At 40.8% G+C, this 27,702-nt stretch overlaps 1 protein-coding gene across 1 annotated transcript; it reads left to right on the top strand.

Moving 5' to 3' along the window:
* Positions 1–10,312: 10,312 nt before the first annotated feature.
* LOC148008350 (uncharacterized) lies at positions 10,313–25,518 on the top strand. Its single transcript, XM_087674290.1, has 3 exons — positions 10,313–10,587; positions 24,884–25,148; positions 25,237–25,518. The coding sequence occupies exons 1-3, from the start codon at positions 10,441–10,443 to the stop codon at positions 25,293–25,295; spliced, it is 471 nt and encodes a 156-aa protein (XP_087530416.1). The 5' UTR covers positions 10,313–10,440; the 3' UTR covers positions 25,296–25,518.
* Positions 25,519–27,702: the final 2,184 nt, after the last annotated feature.

The raw sequence follows: 27,702 nt of genomic DNA, 5'->3' as shown, positions 1-27,702 counted from the left end.
GACACTGATGTATCTAACTTTGTATATGAATGTTTAGTTTGTCAACGAGTTAAAAGACACCATGGTAAACAATATGGTTTACTTATGCCATTATCTATTCCATCACGACCATGGGAACAGATTTCAATGGATTTTATTACTGGTTTACCTAATACTAAAGCTAACCATGATATGATTTGGACTGTTGTAGACAGGTTTAGCAAACAAGCATATTTTATTCCATTCAAGAAAACTTTAACTGCATCTCAAGTTGCTCAATTGTTTTTGAAAATTGTTTTCACTAACCATGGTTTGCCAAAAGTTATTATTTCTGATCGTGATTCTAGATTCTGTAATAATTTTTGGATTACTTTGTTTGCTAACTTAGGAACAAAGATTGATTATTCATCTGCATTTCATCCTGAAACAAACGATCAAACAGAAGCTACTAACAGTACTATTTTAGATCTTTTCCGTGCTTACACCATTTCAAAACCACACACATGGGATACACATCTACATTTACTTCAGTTTGCATATAATAATACGCCACATACAACTACCAAGAAAGCATCATTTGAAGTTATTTATGGATATCGATTGTCTACACCTGTTGCATCTTTATCAAACAAAATTCAAACTGTTGATGATATTGCTAACATGCATGCCACTATTTTTTATGAAGTTACAGACATGATTGCCACAGCCCAGCAATCATATACAAAACAAGCAAATAAGAAAAGACAGGCTATGAATTTTAAAGTTGATGATTATGTTTGTTTACGCATAGAAAAACGAAGATTACAAAGTGTAGATAAACACCTAGTTGTGAAATTAGTACCTAGATTTTATGGACCATTCAAGATCATACACAAAATCAATGACAATGAATTTAAATTATAACTACCGCAACATTGGAAAATCCACAACACCTTCCATATCAGTTCATTACAACCTTTTAGAGGCCAATTACCTGTACACCCTGTCTATGAAAACCCTCCTTTGTTAGATGATGAAATTGAAATCCTTGAGCCTGAAACTATTATAGATACTAACTTTATGACAACTAGAACTGGCCGTAGATATTCTAGATATTTGGTCAAGTTTAAAAACCATCCTGTTGAAGAGGCCCAATGGATGCACGCTAGAGACTTAAATGCTTTCTCTACTCTGTTAGCTCCACATTGAGCTAATAGCAATTGAGGACAATTGCTATCCCACCCCGGGGGTATGATGCTAGGAGGCATACTCCACGGTGGATTCCGTGCCATTGTGGATTCCGTGAGGTTTTGCGGTGGATTCCGTAAAATTTTATTACCGGGGCTCATACATAAAGTGAATTCTTTGTGCGAGAAGTCGATGGGGACGCCTATCCTTTTCGAGCGTTTTGTTAATTTTATGTGTACATGGGTGATTCCATAACGGGTGATTCCGCAAAATACATATTTAAATTAATAAACGTTTATGAGTTTAGAGTGCGCACTCGTGATAAATTAAGGTTAGGATTGATTTCTAACCAATTTATTTATATAGCTGAAGATTGCTAGGTATTCACTTCTGTCGGTTTAATTGTATTATTTTTCTAACAATTGTGAATGCTTCAATTGATGTGTAGAGCTAGCAGTGATGACAATGGGAAGCATTGGAGGATAGCGTGTATTCAAGTTATCGTCAAAATTTTTTATGGGTGCGTATCTTAGGCATGGCGCCTATATTTTGTCGCGCTTATTTATTAAAGCATTTGATACTTATTTATTATTTTTGTATGCACATGGGCGAACGATTTAAATACTTGTATTGGACATTGTATTTGGGTACGCCTGACTTCTTGGGCGCCCATTAGCTTCAATTCTTTATTGGCACAAAAGCAAACTCAAAAGCTAAAGCGTGCTATTTTGTAATTTGGGCTATTATTTGAGCTTGAAGATGAATAATATATGAAATACATGCTTTGTGGAGCGCTCACACAAGGCATGGGGGGAGATTGCACCCAATTGGTCTCTTGTTCATGTTGTGCAAGCTTTCTTCATTGATTTGTGTGCAAAAAGTAGACTTCTTTTGTTCTTGGGGACCTTTTGACGCTCACTACGCGCGCATACGGCGACCGATCTGTGCACCAAACATTTTTAGTTCGAGACTCGAATTTTCGTTTAGGTTTCCTCCCATGCCTCGTTGCTTTTGACATAATTTGGGCTTCTGACCGAGGTGGTTTAGCGGGGGGTTTTGGTACCCAAATCCATCGGTTGCCTGCATAATACCCTTAAGCACGAAGCAACGCCTTGGATATCCATCGTGGCATTGTGCTAGCTCTCCATCAATGCCTTCGTCTATAAGGCTTGGGCTTCTTTCGTGGTCTTCTACGATATTTCTAAGTCCAAACCCTATCCTTGGCCTTGTCTCCTAATCTTTTTGTTTCAAGTATGGCCTCACTCACTGGTTCCCTCCGTTCATCCTGCACTTGTATCAACTCTCTCAACAACTCCTTGCTCTCATTACTAGGCTTGCTTGGTATGCCAGAATGCTCCTTGCCCTTCCCTGGAGGTTTGGTGAGGTCACCCTTGCTAAAAGTTGTGATTATCCTCACCTGGTAGTGTTAGGTGTATCCTCTGTGCAATATAGTCGGCTTCACACTTCGTTGCCTTTTTGAAGGGCCTTCCTAGGAGGATTTCCTTTCCACAATTCTCGCTATTTGGCTGAACATAGAACAGGACTGGCAAGCTTTCTATTTCAATAGTTACAAGGATTCTGCACTTTCCTAGAAGTGCTCGTGGGTGTTCCCCGTAAGGATTAAGAGTTGCATCAGTCGGTTTTTTGACCTAGTAGAGTCCATGCTTCGTAAGTTAAGATATTGAAATCTGCTCCTTCATCAATGAGAGCATCAACACTATGCTCTCTTTTTGCGGTGAGTTTGACCCTAAGATAAGTAGGTGGCACTATATCTTCATCTTTCGGGTCTTGGTTTACAGCTTCAAGCCTTCTGATACATGCCTTTGAGTCCCTAACTGCACAGTCAAATGTGGATTCTCTACTGAGATCTTGGGTTGTCTGTGCAGCGCTGCTCAAGGTACATCTATCGTCAGGACTGTCATGTCTAGTCATCCTCGCATTGATAGCTTGATAATGTTGCATTCTGCTTTGACTAGACGCAGTTTGAACACAATGTACATGTGTTCTTGTAGTGTGGCCTTTTTGCCCTTGATGGCTAGATTGGCCCGTTGAGGTTCTAGGGTCTCTGTTTGTCTGTATTTGGGTATGGGTTTTTGGTTGCTCCTTTGCAAGTGAGAATCCATGCTCATGTAGAGCCATTACTACCCGAGGGTCTAAGTTGGAGGGCCTGTCACACGGCACACGTTTTCTCTCCAACCTACTTGGGGTTGGTGCAGAGGGGGCAGAATCCCCTCTGCGGGAGGTCCAGGGGCAGTCCCCTCCCCGGCCCGCAGGGTTGTTACGATAGCCACCTCTTGCTCAAAGGTTCAGCCCAGTGATGGATCTGTGATGTGCCTTTCGCCCTATGTAGCCTGTGGGTCAATTTTGGGGTTCAGAGTTTTTCTAATTTATTGCCTCGTTCCTTTTTGGGTCCAATCAATCTTTTCCACTTAGCAGTTTGCGTCTAAGTCCTTGGTCTCGCAATTGCCTACTTCTAGCTACTAAGCGGCTGCGCCTTACGATTTTGCCTATTCTGTGTGCCAGAATCAAGTTCTGAGCGTCCTAAGGGCTTTCAACAGTTCGTGTTGCTGAATTCTAGCCGGGTTAGGTCAAGTTTCTGAGAATTTGATCAAAATTTTTACTCGGCCCAACTAGTCCGAATTGCAGGGTCCGAGTGCCTGATTCGGCACGTCCGAGGGCCAAGTAGAAGGGACCATATGTAACTGTCCGAATGCCAAATTCGGCCAGTCTGAATGTGGATGTCCGAGGGCCAAGTGGGCCGAGGCCGAATTCTAAGGTAGTCCGAGTGCTCGATTCGAACGGTCGAGCGTGGGCGTCTGAGTGGTAGTGGCCGAATGGTTTGAGGACCAAGTGGCCAAGTGGGCCGAGTCGAGTGGTCAGGAGGGCCGAGTGGGCCAAGGGCCGAATGGCCGAGCGGTCTGAGGGCCGAATGGCCGAGCAATCCGAGGGCCGATTTTGGAACTCGGCCCAGAACTGCCGTCACTCGAACACGACTTGTTTTTTCGCCGAACCTCACGAAATCTGCCGCGCCGAGAGTTGGAGGCCTTCCCCCTAGTCAAGCAGCTCCAGATCCATCCTACTCATGTAGAGGAAGGTGTAGAATTACCTGGGCTGGGCAAATATTTCTCTGATGCCAAGATCGAAGCGGATCCACTCACCAAGCTTTCCTCTTCTCTCATGCTCTCCTGAAACCCTGTAGTGCACAATGTGGCCTTTCTTGCCACTTTTGGCCCTTATACCCCTTCTCGGGTATGGTATTGATGCCGCCTATCACTCACTTGGCGACCTTAGGCATCACAAGCGAGATTTTTACCATTTTTTGCATGATTTTTGCCCTGTTTTTGCCCTGTTTTGCAACAGTAAACCCCAATGCTTATTTTCTTTGTTTTTCTTTGTTTTCTCCTACTCTAATGCATCCAAATCACAAACTAAACACCTACACTACTCTATCTCACAACATAAATCTCAAAAAAGCAAAAACCTACTTGCCAAGGAGGTCGAATACCATCTTCAACCCCCTCCCTTCCTACCTATCTCAAGCACCGGTTCGGGAAAAACCCTTACTTCGATGCTCGATTCGAAGCGCGCAAGCGCTCAAGGCCAAGACCCTCGGACCGCTTATTGTTTCAAGCGTTCCAAGCCGAGCACTAATGGCTACCTCTCACATAGTCGACGCGCCATCCATATCTATGGGTATAGTGAGCTTACCTCCATGCCGTTCAAGTTACCTCCTCTCCCGCGCACTTCAGTAGCTCCACGATCCAAGTGCAAGCTTCAAGCAATTCCATCCTCAAGCTCCACGCTCCAAGCTCCATCACCGCGAGCAAGAAAAGAAAAGAGAAGAGAAGAAGAGAGGAGAAGATGGAGAGCTTCTCCACCCCATGGTCCCTCACCCTCACACACTCACTCCCTCACACTCTCACACTCCCTTTCTCAAGCACAAGCTCAAGCAAGCAAGAACAAGAAGAAGAAGAAGAGGAGAGGTACTTTTTGCCACACACAAGAATGAGCTTCTCATTCACTTTTCAACTTTATATACAAAACCCTAAATCCCTTTTGGGCAGTCATCCCAGTTTTGACTTGCGCTTTTCCTTGTGCGCCTTTGTCTTTCGTTTCTCTTCGCCTTGGCCTTTGTCCTTGTCTTCTGTTTTAGCTTTTCGGATTTTCCACCGCCTGGCACTCTTTTACAAGGTTTCAGGGTGCACCTTTGTATTTTAAAATGCACCTTTCCCCTTTTGCATTTGCCTTGGACTTTTTAAGGTTGTCCTTGCGCTTTTGGCCTTTTCTCCTCTTCTTTCTTTAGTCAAGCTACCTTTTTTCCGCCTTTGCCCTGCGTCTTTTTTTATTTTCTTTTGCTTTCTTCGTATTGGGGTTGAGAGAGAGAGAGAGAGAGAGAGAGAGAGAGAGAGAGCATCTATTTATTCTATCAATGCTACATGGCAAGCACACCAAATTATTTCAAATCTTTTGACCTTAGAGTTCCCAAAGTGAAAACTCTTAAATGGCAATCTAATGTCTTACAACATGTTTTATAACTTTTCTTTTGCAATGTTGATTTAGGAATATCTAAAATAGTAATGGTTAGTAATCATCTTTGTGTGATGTGTGTGTTATCAATGAGCTTATCACAGTAATACATGCATTGCTAAATTTTAAACATAGTGACAATAAGATAAGGTTTTCTTTCAAAAAACAATTTGGTGCATGATATTTTTCATGAAATACATACATGGCGCTATGAATGAATTTCCATAGAAGGAATATGCATTGGGATTTTTTGTAGCATATTAATGTTTGCTATATACCACATTCACTAAGAATTTTGGAGGATTGGAATTTCTTTGAAATCAAGGTGGTAAGAACATGGCAAAGAGGTGACCTTGTTACCTACAAAGCTAGCTAGAGATACAAGTTAGAGAGCATAGTTTGGCATCAACGAGTTGCACGTATCGAGGGATCACCTCGATTGTTATCCCCTTCACACCATGTAGGTAATACCTGATTTGAAGCCAAGAAAGACATAGTTGCAGTGGTATAATTGCATTTTGTCTCTTAGTGTGAGTTAATACAATTGTTGCTATAGATAAGCATGTAGTATTGGAGTAGTCATAGTTTGTTGTGATAATCCCATATGTAGTATTGGAGTAGTCATAGTTTGTTGTGATAATCCCATATGACATTTGAGAGAACTTAGTAATTTTCCCATTTTTTAGTGCAAGTTATGGAAAAAGATTAGTCAATTATAGAGAGAATAACTTTTAAGAGCAAAGGAAAAAAGCTTTGGTGGTATTTTCATTGTATAACAAGACAATTTAAAAACAAGCCCCAATTTCATAGAGCAAACAAGAATAATATGTCTATACAAACCATGCATTAATTAATCCCAATTGAATTACGAGGGGAATGTAGAGAGAAAGTTTATCAAGCTACTAGCCTAGCAATGTTTATGTAAGCTTTTAATGTATTTACCATTGATGAGTGAAAGGATAGAAGTTAATGAGTGTATTTCTTTTCTATGAGCATTTCAATAGAAACAAAGAACCAAAATTTCTACTAAATTGATTAATGAAGAAGGTTTTATAGATTCGGAAGGAGGACTAAGCGAGTGAACTCAGAAAAATATTTACAGAGATGAAAACTTAAAATCACAGACGTATAGAGAGAAGAGAATGTGTAGTCAGGACTAAGGAAGGAATATTAATGACATTTTCTAGGGAGTGGAGACGAGTGCCTTGAACAAAGTTGTTTTTTGGTTATGATTTTTGTAACCGAATGGAATCAGGTTTATTGTGGTCGACAGGCATTAATTAACCTTTGATGTGGATGGATTGGCATTCAAGGTGGAGGCAACATAGGTGTTATCACGAAGATTCTCAGTCCATCATTTATAAGGCTATTGTTTCCTTTTTCCTAAAGGATGAGATTTTGGGTCTATATGAGATTTCACTTGGGTCTATATGAGATGTGTGTGTGTTATCTTGGGTCTATATGAGATGTCACTTTTGAAATGATATTGTGCAAGTGTATGGATGTTAAGATTTAGTAATATGGGTGTTTTGGTATGTGGACATAAAGTGTGGACATTCAAGCATGCACAAAATGTGCATGTGTGGGTCTTGAAAGGGTACAAATAGATATATATGGAGATGGATATGCAACCCATGACATTTGGTTTTTCTAAGGAATCGTGTGAGGGAAATATGCTTCCGATGTGCAATTGGGAGTACATTCCAAGTTATGGAATAGACATACATGTAAAGCTTTAGGTATTGCCTTGGGAATATAATAGATTAAGACAATCCCATTGAGTAAATCTCATTGTCCACTCAAGTTGCCTCATGTGTGTGTTTTGCACACCTACATGTGTTTCCCTTAGTTATTGTGATTGTGGATTTCTACTTACATGTGTATAAATGAATAAATATGCATGCATACATAAGCCATGTGTATTTCTCAAGCCCCTATCTCCAAAATGAACTTTCCTAGTCTAAATTACTTTTTCTAGTTCAACCCTTGCAGATATCTTGAAAATAATTCTATCATAAGAAAGCATCCCTCCATTTGATTATGTTTATGGTTTAGGTGTTTGGATTCCAATCTATGTGTAGATATCATGAAAAGAATTCTATCACAAGAAACCATGCCTCTAGATGATTACATTTGTGGCTTGGGTGTTTGGATTCCAATCTATGTATATATAAATTGAAGTTTGTGTCAACATATGGTTAAGTCATGAACACATGTGTATCTGGAATTGCATTTTGCATGTTGGAATATAACATGCAGAGAGAGGTTATGTATACGTGCACATATATATAGCTCCCCCTTAGAATAACCCATGTGAACACGCATTTCATGTATGCATGCACATATGTTGTGTAGGTGGTGTAGGTGCAATAAGAACATAGGCATAGGTAATGTGGCTTTACATTGTGGACATGTAATTTGTGGTTACTTTGGCTTAAATCAACATGTTACCCACTCAAGCTTCTCATTACTTACAACACATGTACACATGTGCAATGCCATCAATAATGAATAATGGAGTTTAGCATTTATACCAATTAGACAATGTTATAGGCACCGCAAGCCTCCTCGACCAGTAGAAATTATTTATTTCTACCTTTGAAATTTAAAGCAATGTAGCATTTAGACTTCGGGTAATGAATAAGATAAAAAAAGTACACTAAATAAATAAAGGGATATTGGAATATGGCAGAAAATAGGTAGTTGGAGAGAGACATTGGAATAATAATAATAATCTCTCTCTCTCTCTCTCACACACATGAAAGCAACAGAAGCATAAGAAATGACGAAAACCAAATATCAATTAAAATAAAGGAGGAAAACCCTTTGCACCTTTGTTTGGCACCAATAAAGGATAGAGGGGGAGAGAGAGTGAGGTTTTATGATCGCTACATTAGGCTTCCACGCCTTCATCCTAGTTGCCCTCGAGGAGATTGAGCACCGTGAGCAGTTCATTGCTGACTCCAAGCCCTGATTGCCAAGATTTGCAAAGTGGGTAGACATAGTTGCTCTTCTCATATCATCATGATTTGCATGACTGGTAGCAAGGGCACCATGTAAATGTATAGGGTTTGGCTCGCCATGTCTCTTTACGAGGATGAGTATGTATGACCATTGTATGCAGTGGTGTCTCTAAAACTCACAATGTTGTTTATGTTGCTAGCACCTGCTACTTCTTATATGTGTGCCCAGAAATAGAGCGTGTAGAGGATGAGAAGACAAAGAAGTGCATAGGGTGAGGAGCTTTAGGAGCTTTGATGAGCTATAAAAGGACATTTGAGTACTCCATGGAGAGAGAAAGCGACATGCATCAATGCAACACCTTTCTTTATCATGTTATCATCCACATTGCTTTCGCTATAGTAGTTCTTGCTACCATGCATGTAGCCATGCTTTTGAAGAGCTTGTCAACCACAACGTAGAAGCATGTGGTGTCAGAGGGAGTGAGGGTGATGCTCTGAAAAAGGTGGCATGCAAATCCTCACTGCTCTGAATAAGGTGGTGTGCTAATATTGGGGAGGGATGTAGAAGCTTAGGATGCCACAATTGTCCATCTCATCAACGACATTGAGAAACTCTAAGAGGGATCTGATGGAAAGGTAGGAGAAAAAGGTGTGGCGGCTCATGAGGGTGCCCACTTAACGTGGAGCAAGATAGGTTGTGAGCCCAACCTCAAAATGCTTGAATCCTAGCATAATATGTTTGAATCTCATGTCGTGTCTATCTACTATTGCAACTGTTGCCAAATGATTAAAAACATGGCCATGCGCCCTCTAAGCTTTGGCTAAACAAAGACATAGGTATGTGAATAGCAATGACCGTTGACTAAATGCCTCGAAAGAAGCTAGGATTAATGGTGAGAGAGAAAAAGAATAGACTCAAGCCAATCAAGCATATGCACAGAGAGAGAGAGAGAGAGAGAGAGAGAGAGAGAGAGAGAGAGAGAGAGAGAGAGAGAGAGAGAGAACAAATCAATGATCTTTAAATGTGAGCCATAGCTAGCTAGTGGGAGAAGCTATAACTTTTAGATTTTAGATTTTAGTGATAGAATCTATTCAAAAATAACAAATTAGGCTTTGGGCTTGGCAGTATTATATACATGCCAAGTAGGACTCGTCTTAGGTTCGAGAGAACCTTACATGATTGATGAAAATTTGTGAAGTTGCCACGTAGGCTACCAGCTAATTTGGTGCTTCAATATTTAAGTTATGTTCTTTTTGAATTTAAATTCCTTTTACATTATATAAAAGATACAAGATAATATAGATTCAAAATTTTCTCCAAAAATTTGAGTTATTAAAAATGTTTTTTTCCTAAATGCGGGCTATGGCCCTTTGGCTAGAGTGGGGCCATTTATCAAGGACAACACCCCTAACTAATAGACAGATTAGTGTCCAGTCGTGCCAAATGCCACTAAGGGGCCTAGCTAATCGAATACAATGTGTAATTAAATAAGCATAGAGTTTTATCTTTATCTTTATCTTTTGTGACATTTTGCACGAGTGATATGCAAATGGGCTGAACACCCCTTGGTTGTAACTTCCTTTTCTCTAGTCTACTTCAATACACTTGGCGTTTTTATTATTTAAAGAAAAAAGAATGGGGCCAAATAAAAGCAAAATGATGATTGTAGGGAACGAACATTTTGCATGTTGGTGATCCACCGGAGAAACCAATGTTGAGAGAGAGAGAGAGAGACATCGCCTTCTTATTAGCTCTGTGGTTCGACATTGAGAGCCTCCTCTCGCATTCGCATCTGGCAGACAAATGAGCATGGCTTTCCTCCCTAACAGAGTCGCCCTTACGAACGAGCCGCAGGTTCCAACGGCCTTCCTTCATCATCGTCATCACCATGCTCATCAGCATCGCTTTATCTTTTACTGCACCAATGGCGCTTTCCCCAAAACCTCGCTGGTATTTTGCAATCCATGGCCTCTGAAAGGCCATAACATTTAATTTTGAAATAGGAAAGATTGCTCGTTTACCTCCATTTGATGCCTAGTTTATCAGCTGTTTTTGAGAAATCGGGTTGGCATCTTGCCTGTAGTATATGGCGATTGTACTCAATTTCACCCGAGTAAGAAGAATGCAAATCAACCAGGCTTGAAAGCACCGCTCTGACCTCCAACGTTTTACTGGCCCCCAAAGTTGGCTCCTATCAGAAAGGACAATGGCTGACCCTCGAGGGTAAGGACTTGATTTACCCAGGCGCCAGTGCAAAATTCTACATGCGTGTATCAGTGGGGCTTTCCAAAGGGATTTAAGGATTACGTGTTATTCAGTTGATAGCATAGTTTACAGCAGAAGCAATTAAGGACTTTTCCAGTTGCCTTATCCCTGAAAAACAGTAATGGACCAGACATATCATATGTGAGATCATATTTATCCTTGTGGTGATTCACTGCAACTTGGCCATATTAGCTAGATCTTTTGTGACAGTACATTGATTCCTCCTTTGGGATTTATATTGCATTGCATAGCCCTATTTTAGGCCCTTTCAACTATTTTTATGAATATTGGAACAAGGTAAGTCAACAATATGAAAAACACCTATTTGAACTAGCTAGGCTCTCTATTTATGACGGGAACCATAAAGAGGGCCACAATGTTTTTGTACTATGAAATATGATTGCTTGGCTGGGACAAGGCTTAATGGAAGTGTTGCAATTGAACAATCTTAATTAGAATTGGAAGATCTAGCAGAGGAAATTGGCTGTGATATCATGCTTGGCCTAGGATATAGGAATGATTTGAATCACCTCAACTTACTTGCAAGTTGTGCTTGCTTTTAGCACATTTTTTTTGATAATTTGCATGGCACTTTCGCCTACCTTTATGAATTGACTCTAAATTGTTGCATCAGATGATCGTCACCTTGCATTGATTCCTAGTTCCCCCACCAAAGTTTTTGGCTTGTATGTTCAACTTGGGTCCCTAATGAAGTAAAAAGCCAACTAGCTTTTGCTAAAGCTCCTTAGACAATGTGGACTTGGACTTGAATTAGTATGAACATAATGTTCTTCCACTGATTGGGCCTCAATAGTGAGTATTTAGAATGTGGGCTTTAGATTTGAAAAGATTCCCACATAGTCTCCCGTTTGGGATATCACCAATCCACTTACTAATGAGATTGGATCAAGTTTCTCATAGGCTATCTTGTTAAAGTTGTAAGTCACTTTTGTTACATTGGAGGTACAATTCAATACTCTCAATCTTCAATGTCCACTCTTGACTAATCCATCTCCTTGTGACGCTCAGTTCTAGCACCATCATCTACACAATGACTTTGGGAGACACCATTTTAGAGTGTTCCCAACAATATATAGTAGGCATTAAATCAAATAAGATTTATAAGGGTTTAGTCAAGATAGATTTGTAGGAGAGTCAGTTTGAGTAAAGATAATGCTGCTCGAAAGCTTATTATAGTGCATATTATGTATATCTTGAAGAAGTCACATTCATGCTCATATGTGCGATCTAGATTTAGTACTATTGGTTTCATTCCTATTAGATTTTTGGATATGAAAGAATACAAGAGAGAATCTATTCTTCTCTTTATAGAGCCCCTACAAAGGCTGAAACGGAGTTTGAAGAGGATGATGTTGATGATATATATTGCAGAACAATGTTGATGATATTGCAAAAGAAGATCATGATAGTGAATTGGAAGAGTTTATCAAATCTAGAGAGGATACAAATGAGTGCAAAGTCTGAGAGGCTACAGAAGTTGAAGATCCCATGTTGCTAGACAGAATGACAATGGTATCCTTTGGACTGGCTAATGAGTCACATCATATGCAAAATATACACAAAAATAAGATAAAGAAGAATAATATTTTCTTCAATAGTGGTGCTTCTTTCTCAAATTTACCCTTCTCAAGAGAGAATGATGATGATGTACATTGCCAACAACCACTAGTCCTACAACTCAAACATGACTGAGATGGTTCATATTATTGTATGACATTCATGGAGGCATCCTCAAAAGAAGAGTCCTTGAGCCAAGAGGTAACTCATTCCCAAACCAAACCCAAAACAATGCCTTGATATCATTTTAGCACCCCAAGGATTCAATCAAGGCCCCATGGAAAGAAGAAGTCAGTTTTAGTGGAGCAACAGAAGAGGAGACCACTCCCTTGAAGGAGTATTCTGTGGGACCTTCATTTGCAAAGTGAAATGTGAAAAGAAATTAACATTCATGGATGTTGATGGCACTAAACATCACCTAAATATGGGTATCAATCTTCCACAGGAGAAGTGATCAATCTTGCATGACCTTCTAAAGGAGAACTTGGACGTGTTTGCATGGTCATACAAAGATCTAAAGGGGATTGATCCCATGGTGTGTTAACATCACATCGATCTAGAGCTTGATGCCAAGCCTATGAGCTAAAGATAGAGACATATTAATTTAAATTACTTTGCCTTAGTGAAGCTAAAATTCTAAAGCTCTTGAAGCCCAATTTATCTATCTAGCCAATGACATTTGAAATTTGGTAGTTTTTTAAGATAGTTGCTTGCCATTGACAAGGAGTGTTAGCAGATATTATGGAACTATCCATTCAACCTTATAAGCCAGAATTGAGATTTTCATGAGCATCGTACATGCCATTATGTTCGGGAACAAGTTCTAGTCAAGTAGAAGGATAGACTTGAAGAAGGTTTTGTTAGAAGTGGGGGCAACAATGGAAGCTTAGAAGACTATAGTAATAGACTGCAAAACATGAGATAAGAGAAAACAGAAGAAAGTAAAGGAACACTACAAAGGGAGAACTTAGAGATATGCTTGAGAAATGGAAACTATATGCCAAACACGAGACAATTGCGTACTACAGTGAGTCACTGGTTATGTGGGCATTGGTATTGGTTCCCTCTCTCCAACAGAACTTGCTTTGAAAGACTCCAGATGATGAATGGATGACTGAGGAGGAGGGAGCCATATGAATAGTAGAAAAAGATGCCATAAAAATGATCAACTTAGCCAACATGTGGGTCTAGAATAAATGTAGTTGGCTAGCAAATAATGGTCTAAATCACCGTAATGATAACAATAAAAAATACCTAAAAGAAACAGTAATGCCCATGAGTTGACTAGACTGCTAACACCCTCTCTTAGATCATGGGTGATTTGATACAATGATACAATAATAATGACTCATCATAGTCCATTCAACAAAGACCAGTAGAATAGGGCCATGGATACCCAAATAGTGGGTGATTGAGCCACCACCAAGGTGCCTCGAAGAGAACCTGATGTCAATGTTGATCATACCAGAACTTGAAAATAGAGAATAATCATAGAAGCTCTCTATGATTGTCAAATAATGCCTTGCAGTAGTATACATGACCATCGTGGCAACAATCCAAGTATACATGACTATGGATTCTTTGCCCTTGGCAAGGACACCATAATGTCCCCTAATGCGAGCTCGGACTAGGAGCCAATGCCACTCTTTGTCTAGTAACAACGCATCATAAACCTAGATGTCAATCCTAGCTCCAAGATTTCAAAACCTATTAGACTTCAGCCAATGTGTCAAGGAAGTCCCTCTTTGAATCCTATGCATCCATATACTTGTATAGATGAGGCTCACTTGCCCCATCTCACCACCCGCTTTGACATTGGAGAGTCGTTGGACTAGAAAGCTGCAGGAGGGGTTGCCAAGCCCTTCCCTTGTGTTTCATACGAGCACGAAGCATCGGATTCAGTGCTACAAAAATAGTACTGAGTGTTAGAAAGAATAGGATGTCAGATTTGGAGTGAATAGGAAAGCGTATGACTGGACTGAAAGGAAATGAATACGGAGAGGAGGGAGAGAGAAAGAAATAGTAGAACATAGAAATTTGGAGTGAAGGAATGCTGAAATGAAGGAAGTAGATATGTACAATGGGCTATTGAATGTATCTCTACCAAAGATCTCTCTCCACTTGCAAATTTGAAGTGAGAATGACTAATGGTAGGCCAACCAGAAATAGACTGAAAGAAAAGCAATAAAATATGCAAGTTAGCCAGCCAAAAACCGGCTGGCTGTCGACAAACAGGCCACCACAATAAAAAAATCATAAAAGTGTTGGGAAAAATCTATAGCATGACATGTGGCACTTTTTCTTGGCCTGCTCAACCTCCTACATGACCTGATCCGCTTTTTCACAATATGCCCAATTGTTGCGACTGCTCAAACTGCTACAATGCTGTCCGGCTTGATAAAAAAATGTGTAAATCTATCTGAGAGTAAAGTATTCTGCATGTGCCCCTCTTTGGGGATGCTGAAATCTCTAACACCCCCTCTCAGATCGTGGATGCATCATAAGGCTCAAGGATTTGGAGTCCAATTGAAGAACGGCTTGAGGAAGGGCCTTTGTAAACAAGTTTGCCAAGTTATCTTATGTCTTGCAATACACCACATCAATAGTCTCATCCAAGATCTTCTCGCAAATGAAATAATACTATACCTCAATGTGCTGTAAGTATAAATCTTTGAAATTTCTTAGAATTTCTTCATCGAACGGTGATCCACATGAGGATATTTTTGTATCATAACCTCTAGGTTTTGTGGTGAAAGGCAAAGAGTACATGGTTTGTAAGTTGCCTAAAGCTCTTTATGGTTTGAAACAAAGCTCCTCGTGCATGATATGCTAAGATTGATGCTTATTTGGTCAGCATTGGGTTAAACTAGTCCAATTGCACCCACTCTCTACACTAAGAATGAAGGTGGGGACTTAGTGGTTATCATTTTTGTATATAGATGAAAGGCTGCTCACTAGACCAAAAGATCATAAAATTGCAGATTTCAAGACTGAACTGAAACATACTTTTGCTATGTCATGTATGGACTGTTTATACTACCATTTGGGAATTCAATTCACCCAATATCAGGATGGCATCATCATGTTGCAATCACAGTATGTGGGTAAGATTGCAAGCCTATGTGCACTCTTACGGAGCTAGCACTCAAGTTGTCCTTGCATGATGGTGAAGAGATGATTGATGTTGCAATTTATAGCCACTTTTGCTATGTTAGATATGGGCTGTTTACACTACTACTTGGGGATTCAATTCACCCAAAATTAGCATGGCATCATCATGTCGCAATCACAATATGTAGGTAAGATTGCAAGCCTATGTGCACTCCTATGGAGCTAGCACTCAAGCTATCCATGCATGATGGTGAAGAGATGTTTGATGTTGCAATTTACAGCCAACAAGTTGTTGGTTGTCTTATTTACCTTTGCAACACACGACTTGACATACAATATGTAGTATCTTAGGTGAGTAGATTCATGCATTGCTCACGGACAGTACATTGGCAAGCTATCAAGCGGATCTTTAGATATCTACAAGGTACTCAGTCATATGCTTTACTATTTTTGGGGGCCGAGGGAGACTTGCACTTACTAGCTTACAATGATTTAGATTGGGCCGGTAACTGAGACACTAGGTAATCTACTAGTGGTTACTATTTCTTTTTGGGCTGTTCATGCATTTCATGGCTAAGTAAGAAACAACCTATAGTGGTTACCTTGTCTTGTGAGGTTGAGTACAAGGCAGTTTTACTACAACAGTGGAATGTGTTTGGTTGCGTAGATTGTTGGTTGATCTACAGATTTCTTTGGAGAGTCCTACATCCATTCTTTTTGACAGTCAAAGTGCTATTGCAGTGGCACAGAATATGTTTCATGCTCGCACAAAACACATTGAGGTACATAATCACTATGTCAAAGAGAGTTGGTATGTAGGAGAGATCAGTTTGATGTATATCCATACATAGGAGAATGTTGCAGGCATTTTCACCAACGCACTTTCTTGTGAGAAGTTTGAGGCTTTTAAAAGTCCTTGAACTTGCTGTCAAAATGACTGAGTGATCAGAGAGACAATAGGGTTTGTGGGGGAAAACACAGTATATGTACGACAAACACTGAGAGAGAAAAGAAACACAGAAGATGATGAAAGATGAATCATGTTGATGAAGCCCTGGAGTGCAAGAAGACTGCCGAAGAAGCCTCTGAGCCTACAAAGGTAGGATGATGAGGTGTTGCTTGGAGTAGGGAGATTGCCGTCGAAGGGTGAGGAGCCTCTGAATTTGCAAATGCAGGGATGAAGAGTGGTACCTACGAGCAGGGAGACAACCGATGAAGTCTTCTTTTGCAAATGCAAGCGTGAAGAGCTAATGCCAGTTGTTGGGAGTGACGCCAGGTGGTGTAGTAGCATCCAAGAACCAAAACACAAGGTGGTGGAGCCGTCGAGATGAGGAGCAGCTGATGCCAAGTTGTGGAAGTGACGCTAGGAAGAGAGGAGCTTATGCTAGGAGTGTGATGATTTGACTCCAGGTGGAGAGAGCACCAAACGTAGGGAGGAAGGGCTCAAAGGAGTTGTGGCGAATACTAAAGGAGGAGCGCTAGTTGGAAGAGCAAGAGGGCAGCCACCAAAATGCAGCTCCAAAGATGGTGGAGGCTGACGATTGATTGTAGAAGGTGAAGGTGATGGAAGGAGAGAGTGTCAGAAGATTGACGGAGAGAGAGTGGGAGTGACGGACTGAAGGATCAGCCATAAGGAATGAATGAGAGAGTGGCCTATAAATAGGCACAGTCAGTCTAGGGTGGCGCCCCTTTTTGAGGTTGCAAACCCTAAACACAAACCCTAAACGCAAAACGGAGAAATGCAAAAACACAAACTGCGGGTGAAGGGTTTCTCAACACTTGCTACCCTTTGGTGATTGATCTTGCTATACTTCCACCACATTAGCATTGCAAGGGGGTAAGAATGTGCCAATTCTATGGGTAGTGCCCAATCTTTTAGTCAATTGATTTGTAGTGTGAGCATAACTACATTAAAAAGTTGTGTTACCACGTGTAGAGTTAGTTCTATCTTAGACCTAAGGTTGTACTTTATCATTTTCAGTTCAGCAAGAACAATCTATCATTTTCAGCTCACACTATCTACTCCACTGTCTACTCTTACTCTCTTGTTTCTCTCTCTTCCATAGTTGGTCAGTTTCCAATAGATGCATGGCCAAATTCTCAGAGGTGAGCTCTTCGGTCCCTATCCATAGCAAAGGTGATATGCAGTTGATTTTGGATGGGTAAGTGTCAGAAGTGGTGCAGCAATGGAAGCATAAACAACATGCTGAAATAAATTGTTTGAAACACAAGACAAGAGAAAGAACGAATGAATGAACACAAATACAGATGAGACCTCAGATGTATGCTCGAGAAACGGAATCCATATCGAACACGAGACAGCAGCATACAACAGCGAGTCATTGGCTATGTGGGCACCTTGGCACCGGCTCTCCTCTCTTGAAGAATCCATGTGTGATGGGTGAAGTACACACAAAGGAGGAGGAGCCCAACAATAAATAGACATAAAATGGGGAGAGCAATAAATGCAGTCGGCCAACATTTAATGTTGGTTGACCAACATTAAATGCTCCCCAGCCCTAAAAAGGGCACTAGAAAAATTCCAGATAAATACACTAGAAAATACTATATAAAATGCTAAATGAAATGCCACAGCCTCTGCAACACAGACTCACACATGAGCTGACTAATTTGCTAACACCCTCTCTCAGATCAAGGGTGATCTGATACAATACAATAGTACAATGATGGAGAACCATAAACTATACAACATAGAACCACCAGAAGAACCATGGATATCCAAGCAGTGAGTGGCTAGCCCACCACCAAGATGCCTCGGAGAGTGTGTGAGGTCAATGTCGATCATAATAGCACCACCTGAAAATAGAGAAGAATCATAGTAGCTCTCTGTGTTATGACACCTATGTCACTCAGGACATACAAGGCCAATTTGCCAAACATGTCTTTGAACATGTGACCATGGAATCCTTGCCTTTGGCCAAAACTACTAGTGTCCCCTCATGTGAACTCTAGACGAAAGCCTCCTGCTCTCTGTTAAGAAAAGAACAGCCCATCATGAACCCATATGTCAAATCTAGACTCTAGGATTTCACTGCCAGACAATGACGATGCGTCCGGAACATCCCTCGTTGGATCCTGTGCATTTGTATAAAAATATAGATGAGGCACACTTGCCCCACCACCACACCCTCTCACACTTCCTCTCTGGCACCAAAGAGTCGTGAGGGATGTCATCATGCCATCACTAGAAAGTAGCAGAGGAAGGGGCCATCAATCCCTTCCCACGATCCATAGAAGCGGATCCCTTCCGCGTCTTGGACTTCGTCGTGGCAGGAGAATCGGAGTCGGAATCAAAGGCAGATGATGACTCATCGAAGTAGTCCACATCCCGCTTCGATTTTTTCTCCTTCTTCTTCTTGGATGCCGCTAACTCGTTGCAGTCCTTCCGTAGGTGACCTTTCTTCCCACAATGGTAACACTGTGGCTTCGACTTCTTCTTTGAACCCCTCTTTGAAGCTGCAAGAGTCTCACCTATCCTCCATAGTGTGATAGAAGCCGCCCCCATAGCTTTAAGGACATATGAAGAAAACTGACAGGAGTGATAGATGTTTGTGCCCATAAAGCGTTCGCCACTCCAAACTCTTGAGGAAGCTTGTAGAGTACCGTACCAACAAGATGTGCCTCGGATAGGGCAGACTGTATAGTGTGAAGTTGGTCCAAGAGTTGGGTAACTTAAAGTAGGAATGATTGGGTCATATCCTTGTGTTCAAACTCCAGTTGTTGGAGCTGGCCATAGAGAGTAATAGCCCTTATGGTGGAGGGAGTCTCATACATCAACTGCAACTTCGACCATACGTCAGAAGCTGTTGCATAGGAGGTGACCGCCGGTAGGACTTCTTTGGAAATACACCGAAGTAATGCCGAATAAGCACGGGCATCATCCGAATCCCATGTAAGGACTGCCTCCTCATGGTTGTGTTCATCAAAATCAGATGGAAGAGAAAAAGGTTGTTGAAGACATGCCATAGCTCTACCAACCACGTACCATAACCGCTTTTGGATAAACCAGGCCTTCATCACCGCACGCCATGTATAATTATTAGGTCCATGGAGCTTGTCATTAGTGGATGTGCATGCAAGAGCCATCTGTAGAGGATTTAGAAAAGAAGTAGAGAAAAGAAGGTATTTAGAGAGTGAGCACAACCAAAACACAACCAAAAACACAAAAAAATAAGAGTTCACATGCAATATAACCCAAAATCTGACCAAAATAAGCCAAAAGCTGTTGCACAAAGTCAAAAAATCAGTTCAAAACTGCCAAAAACACCAAAAACGACCTGTTTTGATAGTCACCCAGCCCAAAATAGTGCTGAAAACAGCAAAACGCAGGCTGCACACTGCATAAACAGGTGTAGGGAACTGTCGCCAGCAGCCTGATGATGAAAACATAGGCAGCACGAGGTGTTGGACAGGCAGGCGATGCAGATGCGGATCAAAACGCAGAGTATGGAAGCCCAAAAATTGGTCACAATCAGGTTGACAGTAGTTGCCAGGGCAGCAAAGGGTGAAATCAGTCCTGAAATCAGCAATAAAACATAGCACAAGGTGTGCACAACCTGAAATCTGATACCATGTCAGAAGTGGTGCAGCAATGGAAGCATAAACAACATGCTGAAATAAATTGCTGAAACACAAGACGAGAAAGAAAGAATGAATGAACACAAATACAGATGAAAACTCAGATGTATGCTCCGGAAATGGAATCCATATCGAACACGAGACAGCAGCGTACAACAGTGAGTCATTGGTTGTGGGCACCTCAACATTGGCTCCTCTCTCCTGAAGAATCCACGTGTTATGGCTGAAGTACACACAAAGGAGGAGGAGCCCAGCAATAAATAGGCATAAAATGGGGGGAGCAATAAATGCAGTCGGCCAGCATTAAATGCTCCCCAACCCAAAAAAGGGCACAAGCAAATGCCAGATAAATACACTAGAAAATACTACATAAAATGCTAGCCAGTGCCGGTGCCCACGCAGCCATTTGAGAGAGGGTGTTAGCAGGTTTGTTAGCATGCCTATCAAGGCTGGGCACATTGCCTTTTATTTAGGTATTATTTAAGTGATTTTTGTGTGGCATTTTATGCCAGCCACAGACCAGCTGCCATTTTAGGCCTATTTTATGCCTATTTATTATGTGGCTCCTCCTTCCGTTCAGTCATCATCATTCTTCAAGTGGTCTTCTTGTTAGAGAAAGGAGCCAATGCTGGTGCCCACGCAGCCAATAACTCACTATTGTATGTGTCATTCTCGTGTTTGGTATATGGATTCCATTTCCTGAGCACATCTTTTAGTTCTCTTCTTTTGCAGTGTTATTTTGTTTTCTCTCTTTTGTCTTGTGTTCAACAGTTTATTTCAGCACTTGTCTATGCTTCCATTGTTGCACCACTTTTGACAAGTTATGCATTTCTTGTCAGTTTTTGGGCATTTTCAGCAACCACCAGGTGCAGTCCAGTCACCTTTTACTGGGCAGGTTGGGTGGCAGTGCCACATGGCAGTACGGATGTAGATTGCTGATGCAGTTGGCTAGTTTATGTGCAATCAGCAGTTTTTGCTGTAGATTGGCCAGTTTTGTTGGCTGCCTTGATTATTTTATTGCCATATTTTCAGCTATTTATAGTTGGTAGCCTGCCTGCCAACTTCACTTGTGTTTCAGGTGGTGGAGAGAGAGATTGGCTCAAGAAGATACTTGGACAGCCCGTTTGTATATCTGCATTTCAGCATTCATTGACTGCAGATTTCTGGGTTCTTCTGTCTCTTTTCTCTCTCCCTCTTCTCCCATGTTCATTGTCTTTTAGTCTTGTCCATACGCTTCTACATTTGCTGCACTCTGACAACAACAACTAAGATGCTGATGTAGATGGCTGGAAGCAAGGGCAGTAGCTCTGGATGATGTGGGTGAGGGTATTACCATTTGTGGATAGGCAAAAAGGATGATGAATGGTGTGCACATTGAGTCCCTTTTATAGAAAGCGTTGGAGCTAGACGAAGTCTAGGGTCTAGAGTGTCATACAGAAAATGGCAAAATGCCTTTTTTGTCTTGTTTTAATGAGCTGTGAATTGCCAGGAAAAAAGGGATAGGTTAGAGGCAAGTATTGGTAGCTCAACTCCTTATGGGTTTGAGAAGGGGTGTTGGGCAAGGAAAATTAAAGGAACTCAATTAAGACAAATTTATTGTGCATTTTGACCTAATTTGACTCCACAAAACAGCCTCAAGTAAAATGGAATTTATGTAGGATAGTAGGACAAATGCCCAAAATCCCTGTATAGAAGGACATATTGTGAGCTTCCATGTGGTTCTCATCATTATTTTCATTCTGCTTCTCCTCTTGGATTCTTCCTTCTCCTCTCTCCTCTTCAACTGGCTACTGCCCAGACCATTGGAGCTGCTGCCTACTGTAGCTGGCTGCTGCCTAGACCACTGTAGCTCCTGCCCACATCAAGAGATCTGCTTGCCACTTTGGATGTTTCAGCCTGCTCCTGAGGCTGGTACCTGCCCTCCAGGTTTCTGTGTTTCCTCCACCATCTGAGTGCTGCCACCTCCCCTTCTAGTCCATAGACACGCATTTTGGTGCTAGCCCTGGAGACTGCCCCACACATCTGTGTTTTGCTACATGATTGCTGCCCTTCCTTTGAAGGCTGCTGCTTGCTATCTAGATGACCTTTTGAAGGTGTTGCTGCTCTTCATCAGCCAGGATAGTGTAGTCATTCAGACTTTGAGACAGTTATTGAGACTTTATTAATTTTGATCTGTGTGAGGGACTCAATGGGATTTTTGAAGGTTCATTTCAATGAGAGAGATGTGTCAGTTACATGCACCTCTGTTTTTCAAATTGAGACATGGAGAACCTAGTGAGTTAGGACTTCATATGGAATGGTGTTATCAATGATTCCAAGTTGCTTCGGGTTATCAAGTATTCAAGAATGATTGACCTTGAGAATAGATATTTAAATATGTTGGCCTGAAGTACAGTGCGATAAGGTTTTTGTGGATGATTGGCCTTAAGAGTACAATGTGGCCGGGTTATCAGGTGTACAATATATCCAGAGACTGGATATGGAGAGGTATGGCTTGAGTGTTTGGGTTTGAGCTATGAGAAAGATAAAATACTGAAAAAGAATCGTCAACGTGCATTTTAATTTATGCATGTGCATTCATATGAGACATACTTGACACTTTGGTTTGAGAACAGTTTATGCATTATGAACATAATGTGAAATTTTTACCTATGTATTATGAACAACAAGATTTGTTCTTGCAAAATGCCTGCTAGTTTAATGATCCAGTAATAAGTGTAACAAAGAACAATCTCTATGAATGAATTTAATTAATTATGTCTAGGTTTCAAAGAAACGATAATTCTTTTGATAAACTTTCACAAATCTCACAACTAAATTAGATCCACTCATGCATCTATGTTTAATTCTTAACCCAAAAAACAGTTTTCCAAGTCTTTTCTTTAGATGTGAAATGATTTAATTTGTGCCATTGAGGATGGGGAACCGAGGGTTTCACACACCCACAATGCTTAACCCACACTCAAACCATTAGGTTACGACCCCAGTTGGCCGCAAGTCTTATCTTTGGCTAAGTCCCAAAAAGCACATGTTTCCACCGCCTAGACCCTACAAGTTGAATATTATGGTCTAGCAAAGAAGTGCTTTCTTTCACAAATGCCAGATATATAGTTGCTTTTGAGATTTGATATATTTGAGCCCTTATTTTTCAGAAAAATTGCCATGCTAAAAAGGAGCTGTCAAAAGCTGAAAACTCTGTGTTTAAAGCTGAAAACCCTCTTGAAAAGCTGAAACTCAAACAGAAGGCTAACGTGCAAAACTCAAAGGCTGGAAGCAAATTGCAGGCGCTGAAGCTCCAGTTTAAGGGCATCAAGTGGCAGCTCCTAGAGCCACAGACATGATTGTTTTTGTTGTTGCAGCTTCCACTGCTTCAAATCTGTCTTTGCCTTCATCCAGCCAGTGCAAGGTTTCTGTAGCAACACCGACATGAGGAAGAGTCCTATGCTGCTGCTTCTTGCTGGACAGGTTTACAACGTTGTTTTCATAAGGCAAGGCTGTCCACTGTTTCACACAGTACTAAACTAACTATGGTATCACCTTTGTTGGGCAAGGCTGTCTTAGCTTTGTTCATCAGGGTGAGACTGATTATGATCCTATTTGTGGTTTTCTGCTCCAAGTCTTCAAAATGTTTTAAGCTGATAGGTGATCCAAGCAGTTAAGCTGTTTGTACCATTCAATAATTGTTGCACTTCACAAGTAACATTAATCTCTTGGTAGCAAACTAGTGGCTTACCTAGAGCAACTTATGCAGGACATCAAAGCACTCAAAAGCTTTCCTTTGGGAGAGTACAAGCACTTACATTACTGCAAGCTATGCCTAATGCTTACTAGAGAGTCTGCCGCTAGTTGGAGTGGAGTAGTCTGTAGTCACGGGATGTTTCAAGGAAGCAAAATCCAATAGTGTCATTCAAGTTTCGTAATTGCAAAGGAATGAGGACCCATAATTCTTGTGATACCATTCACACTGGATATGGCTTTTGCAAGCTCTTTTTCAGGTATCATGGAACATACATGGGCAGGCAATAGGGACAAATTAGAATAGAGTTCAGATGATTGGAAAAGATAGAGATTGGAGTGCATAATTCGTGGTGTTTTTTTGTTTTAAAAAAGAAGGTTTCTTCTGCCCACAATGATCATGATGTGTTTGAGTTAGGGGAGCTGAAGAAAATAAATTGTGCCTTTTGTTTAAGTGAACAATATGCCCACCTGTGAAAATCAACATCTTCAGGAACTTTCTTGATGAACTGTTGTGTATTAGGTCGCAGTATCGGTTTTCTGTATCGCAATTAGAGACCCACCTATATGGATGTGGACTTTGATACCTTCTTTCATTTAGAGCCTCATGTGATCTGGCACTACAGCCCACCAGATTGGTTGTTCATGCAACCATTGCACTTGTGTTGTACTTTATCATTCCTTCACATGACCTTTTGTACTTTGTTTTTTACCTTAGGTTTCCTTCTGAGGTATTATTAATAAGAGAATCTTCTTTTCTTTGAAAAATTAAGATAAAATTAGAGACCCACCAGCCAGGCCATTGTAAGCCTTTATCTGCATGCTATCATCTGTTTGTGGTGATTGGAGCTTCAAGCTGGTTAGACGGGGACATTATTGAAATGCTATTTCGCAGCATTGTAAGGCATGTGGTTCATGGCTACTAGCTCTAGCTCACAATATTTGGTGTTGAAATCAGGTAAATGACCATCTACCTAGCAAGAGCCCAAAAAGTACTGTTGACAAGTTGGAATCACTGCTCTATCCTGACAGTTGTGTGGCACAAGAGAAGATTGAGGCACCTGCAGGTGTACCTTCAGTGGGGCGAACAATTCATAACAAACCCAAATGCAGCCATTGTGAGACGAAAGGACTTGTGCTATGTGCAACATGTTCAGGTTCTGGATTGTACATTGACTCCATTTTGGAAAGTCAGGGCATTATTGTGAAAGTCAGATGCTTAGGTAAAGATCGAAAGAGTTGTGTATGATTTTCTTTTCTGTTGCTGTTTTTATACAAACTATGAGTTTATCTGTCTTGGTGCACATGCAGGATGTGGTGGTTCTGGGAGTATTTTGTGCTCTTACTGTGGTGGAAGAGGTCATACTTAAGTGGTTACCCGCAATTGGCTTGTTGACATGGGTAGTTCAGTTAACTGGGAAAGTAGCAGGTGTGCAGCCAATGTCTCTGTATGACTACATACTACTTGGTGTAGGATATCCTACAAGACGTTTTTATTTCTGAGATTTTATAATCTCCGAGCACATTTAATCTATTCAGCCACTCTTGTAGTGGGTTGTTCTTATTGAGTAATCATATAGCTGTCTTATCTTATCCAGTGTCTGCAAGTGTTTGCAAAGAACTAGGTGTTTGTATTGGTCAAGCTTAACAGCTAAGTCTCTGTAATACTTGCAGTGGAAGCATAAGAGAATAGGAAGAGTTATGACTCTTGTTTTTGTGGTTGATATGGGTCCTGGTAATACTTTCAACAATGCTCTACTGAAGAAGATCGAGTGTTTTGCGTCTTTTTGATTGGACAATCACCCCCCCTTGCAAGTTGCTGCTTTGTACCACTCGTGTAATTCCAGCTATTCGAGGGAATTCTATTTTCGAGACTCTTAAGAAAATTGATTCTACATAAGTTCCCTATAGTTAACTCACCCAAAACGTCTCTAAACTTGAAAAATGGATGAAATCGAGGCATGCTCACTCCTCTAAAGTAAGGGGCAGTTCCCATGGCTGAGCACATGAGAGGAAGGCAAGCTTATGCTGCTATATGCAGTTTACATCTCAATTCCCTGCACAAACCCTGCCAATACTTTAACTAAGTTGACCTAGTTACCCACCTGCCTTACCCAATCATCAAGAAGAGCTAGTTGTCCATTCCCGGGCTACTAAATCCCCTGTTTTGTCTATATTTCCAGCAAGCTTTGTGGCTGGAATTAGTCCGCTTCAGCGCCAATCAAGCTAGCTCACTCTATTCGTATGCTACCTAATTCATCCTGCACTATCTCCGTGCTTTCCATCCCAATTCGATTTCTATTCCAGCCCCACTAAGAGTGAAGAAATCATGTCTTAGAGAGGTTGTTGAGTAACTAGAAATTCGAAATATCTCTTACACGAGCTAGAGGATTGGTAGAAGCATGAGCTGTTTGTATATGGAGCTAACAAAGGTTTCTACGACCCTTTGGGGCTTTACACTCATCTTGAAGAGCTTCAAACAGTATGGCACCTAAGAGACGTGCAACAGGAGCCAAGAAAGCCATGGCTATGACTCGAGCAGAGCAAGCAAGCTGTAGGTACCACGAGTGCAGCGCCATTTCCTGCCCCACCAGCCCCTCGGGCATCAAGTGCCTCTTCTATACCGGAGTTTAATTAGAAAGTAACACGGTTGTATGAAAAATAATAATTGCAAAGTAAGACGCATGACTGCAATTCCACCTCCACAAACGTCCCATTTGTTCTCAATTGTAGCTACCTTCATCAACTATTTCACCTTATCATGTTTTGAGTTTGTGCTAGTGCAAGCTGAACACATCGATTGCTTTAATACTTTAACATATCTTCCGTGTCTTGAACTTCCAAATTGCTCAAATATTTCCTTAGTCATTTTCCATGGTACCAGCCAATCAAACCATTTTTATGCCAATATTGGCCTTTGTTTGGTCTCTAGCTTGCATGACTTTGAACATGCTCGGTGGTTTCCACCATCTAGTTCCTATTTTGTTTCTTCATACTATTTGTTAGGAAATCGTTCTAAATATACAGGTAATGCAATCTTCTTTTTGAATGTAGCTTTATTAACTGCTAAGTGTTTGTCATACCTTGCTTTAGCATGCACATGTTTCTTGAGACAATCAATAAGAAGAGAATTGCAACAACTCTTTAGCATACACATTGTATGGCATGCATCTAGCTTTGGACATAACATAGTCATACAAAATTATTTTTCCTTTCCACTAATTTTACCCAGTGATCTAACCAAAATAGTTGTTTGATTCATAGAGACAACATAAATCAAGCGGTGTCAACATCACAAGTTATTGTCAATATTGCATATGTATTAAGGCAACATGAACTTTTGCAAACTAGGGAGGGCATGGTCCCCATCTTTATACATATGAGAGAGAATTGTGCCTCCTCTCCAATATACTTGTATGGCACCCATGTAGCTGTGTGTATTGCACATTCATATAATGCATTTTCTCCCCCTTTTCTTTTCGAAGTGATCTAATTGTTATCATGTTTAACTTCATGACCACGTCATTTGTAATAAAATTGAGCAAGAAGCATTAACAACATCACATTAACATTCAAGAAATTTCAAGTATAAGTTGCAAATTGGTGATATAGATGACAAATAGTGGCTATTGCTATGCACAAAAGAAAAGGGTCTAGCATAATCAAATAATAGAAAAGTGGGAAAAAGTTGTCTCGAATCCAAATCCCACCCTCACATGACTATTGTTTTAGTGATTGTACCTTAATCCTTAGTAAGTTAATGCATATCTTCCACAT

This window comes from Lygodium microphyllum, unplaced genomic scaffold (assembly GCF_053477565.2).
Source record: "Lygodium microphyllum isolate KBCC unplaced genomic scaffold, Lygodium_microphyllum_v1.1.10 scaffold_173, whole genome shotgun sequence".
NCBI lineage: Eukaryota > Viridiplantae > Streptophyta > Polypodiopsida > Schizaeales > Lygodiaceae > Lygodium > Lygodium microphyllum.
The sequence above is the reverse complement of the archived record's forward strand: the minus strand, read 5'-3'. Positions and strand labels throughout refer to the sequence as shown.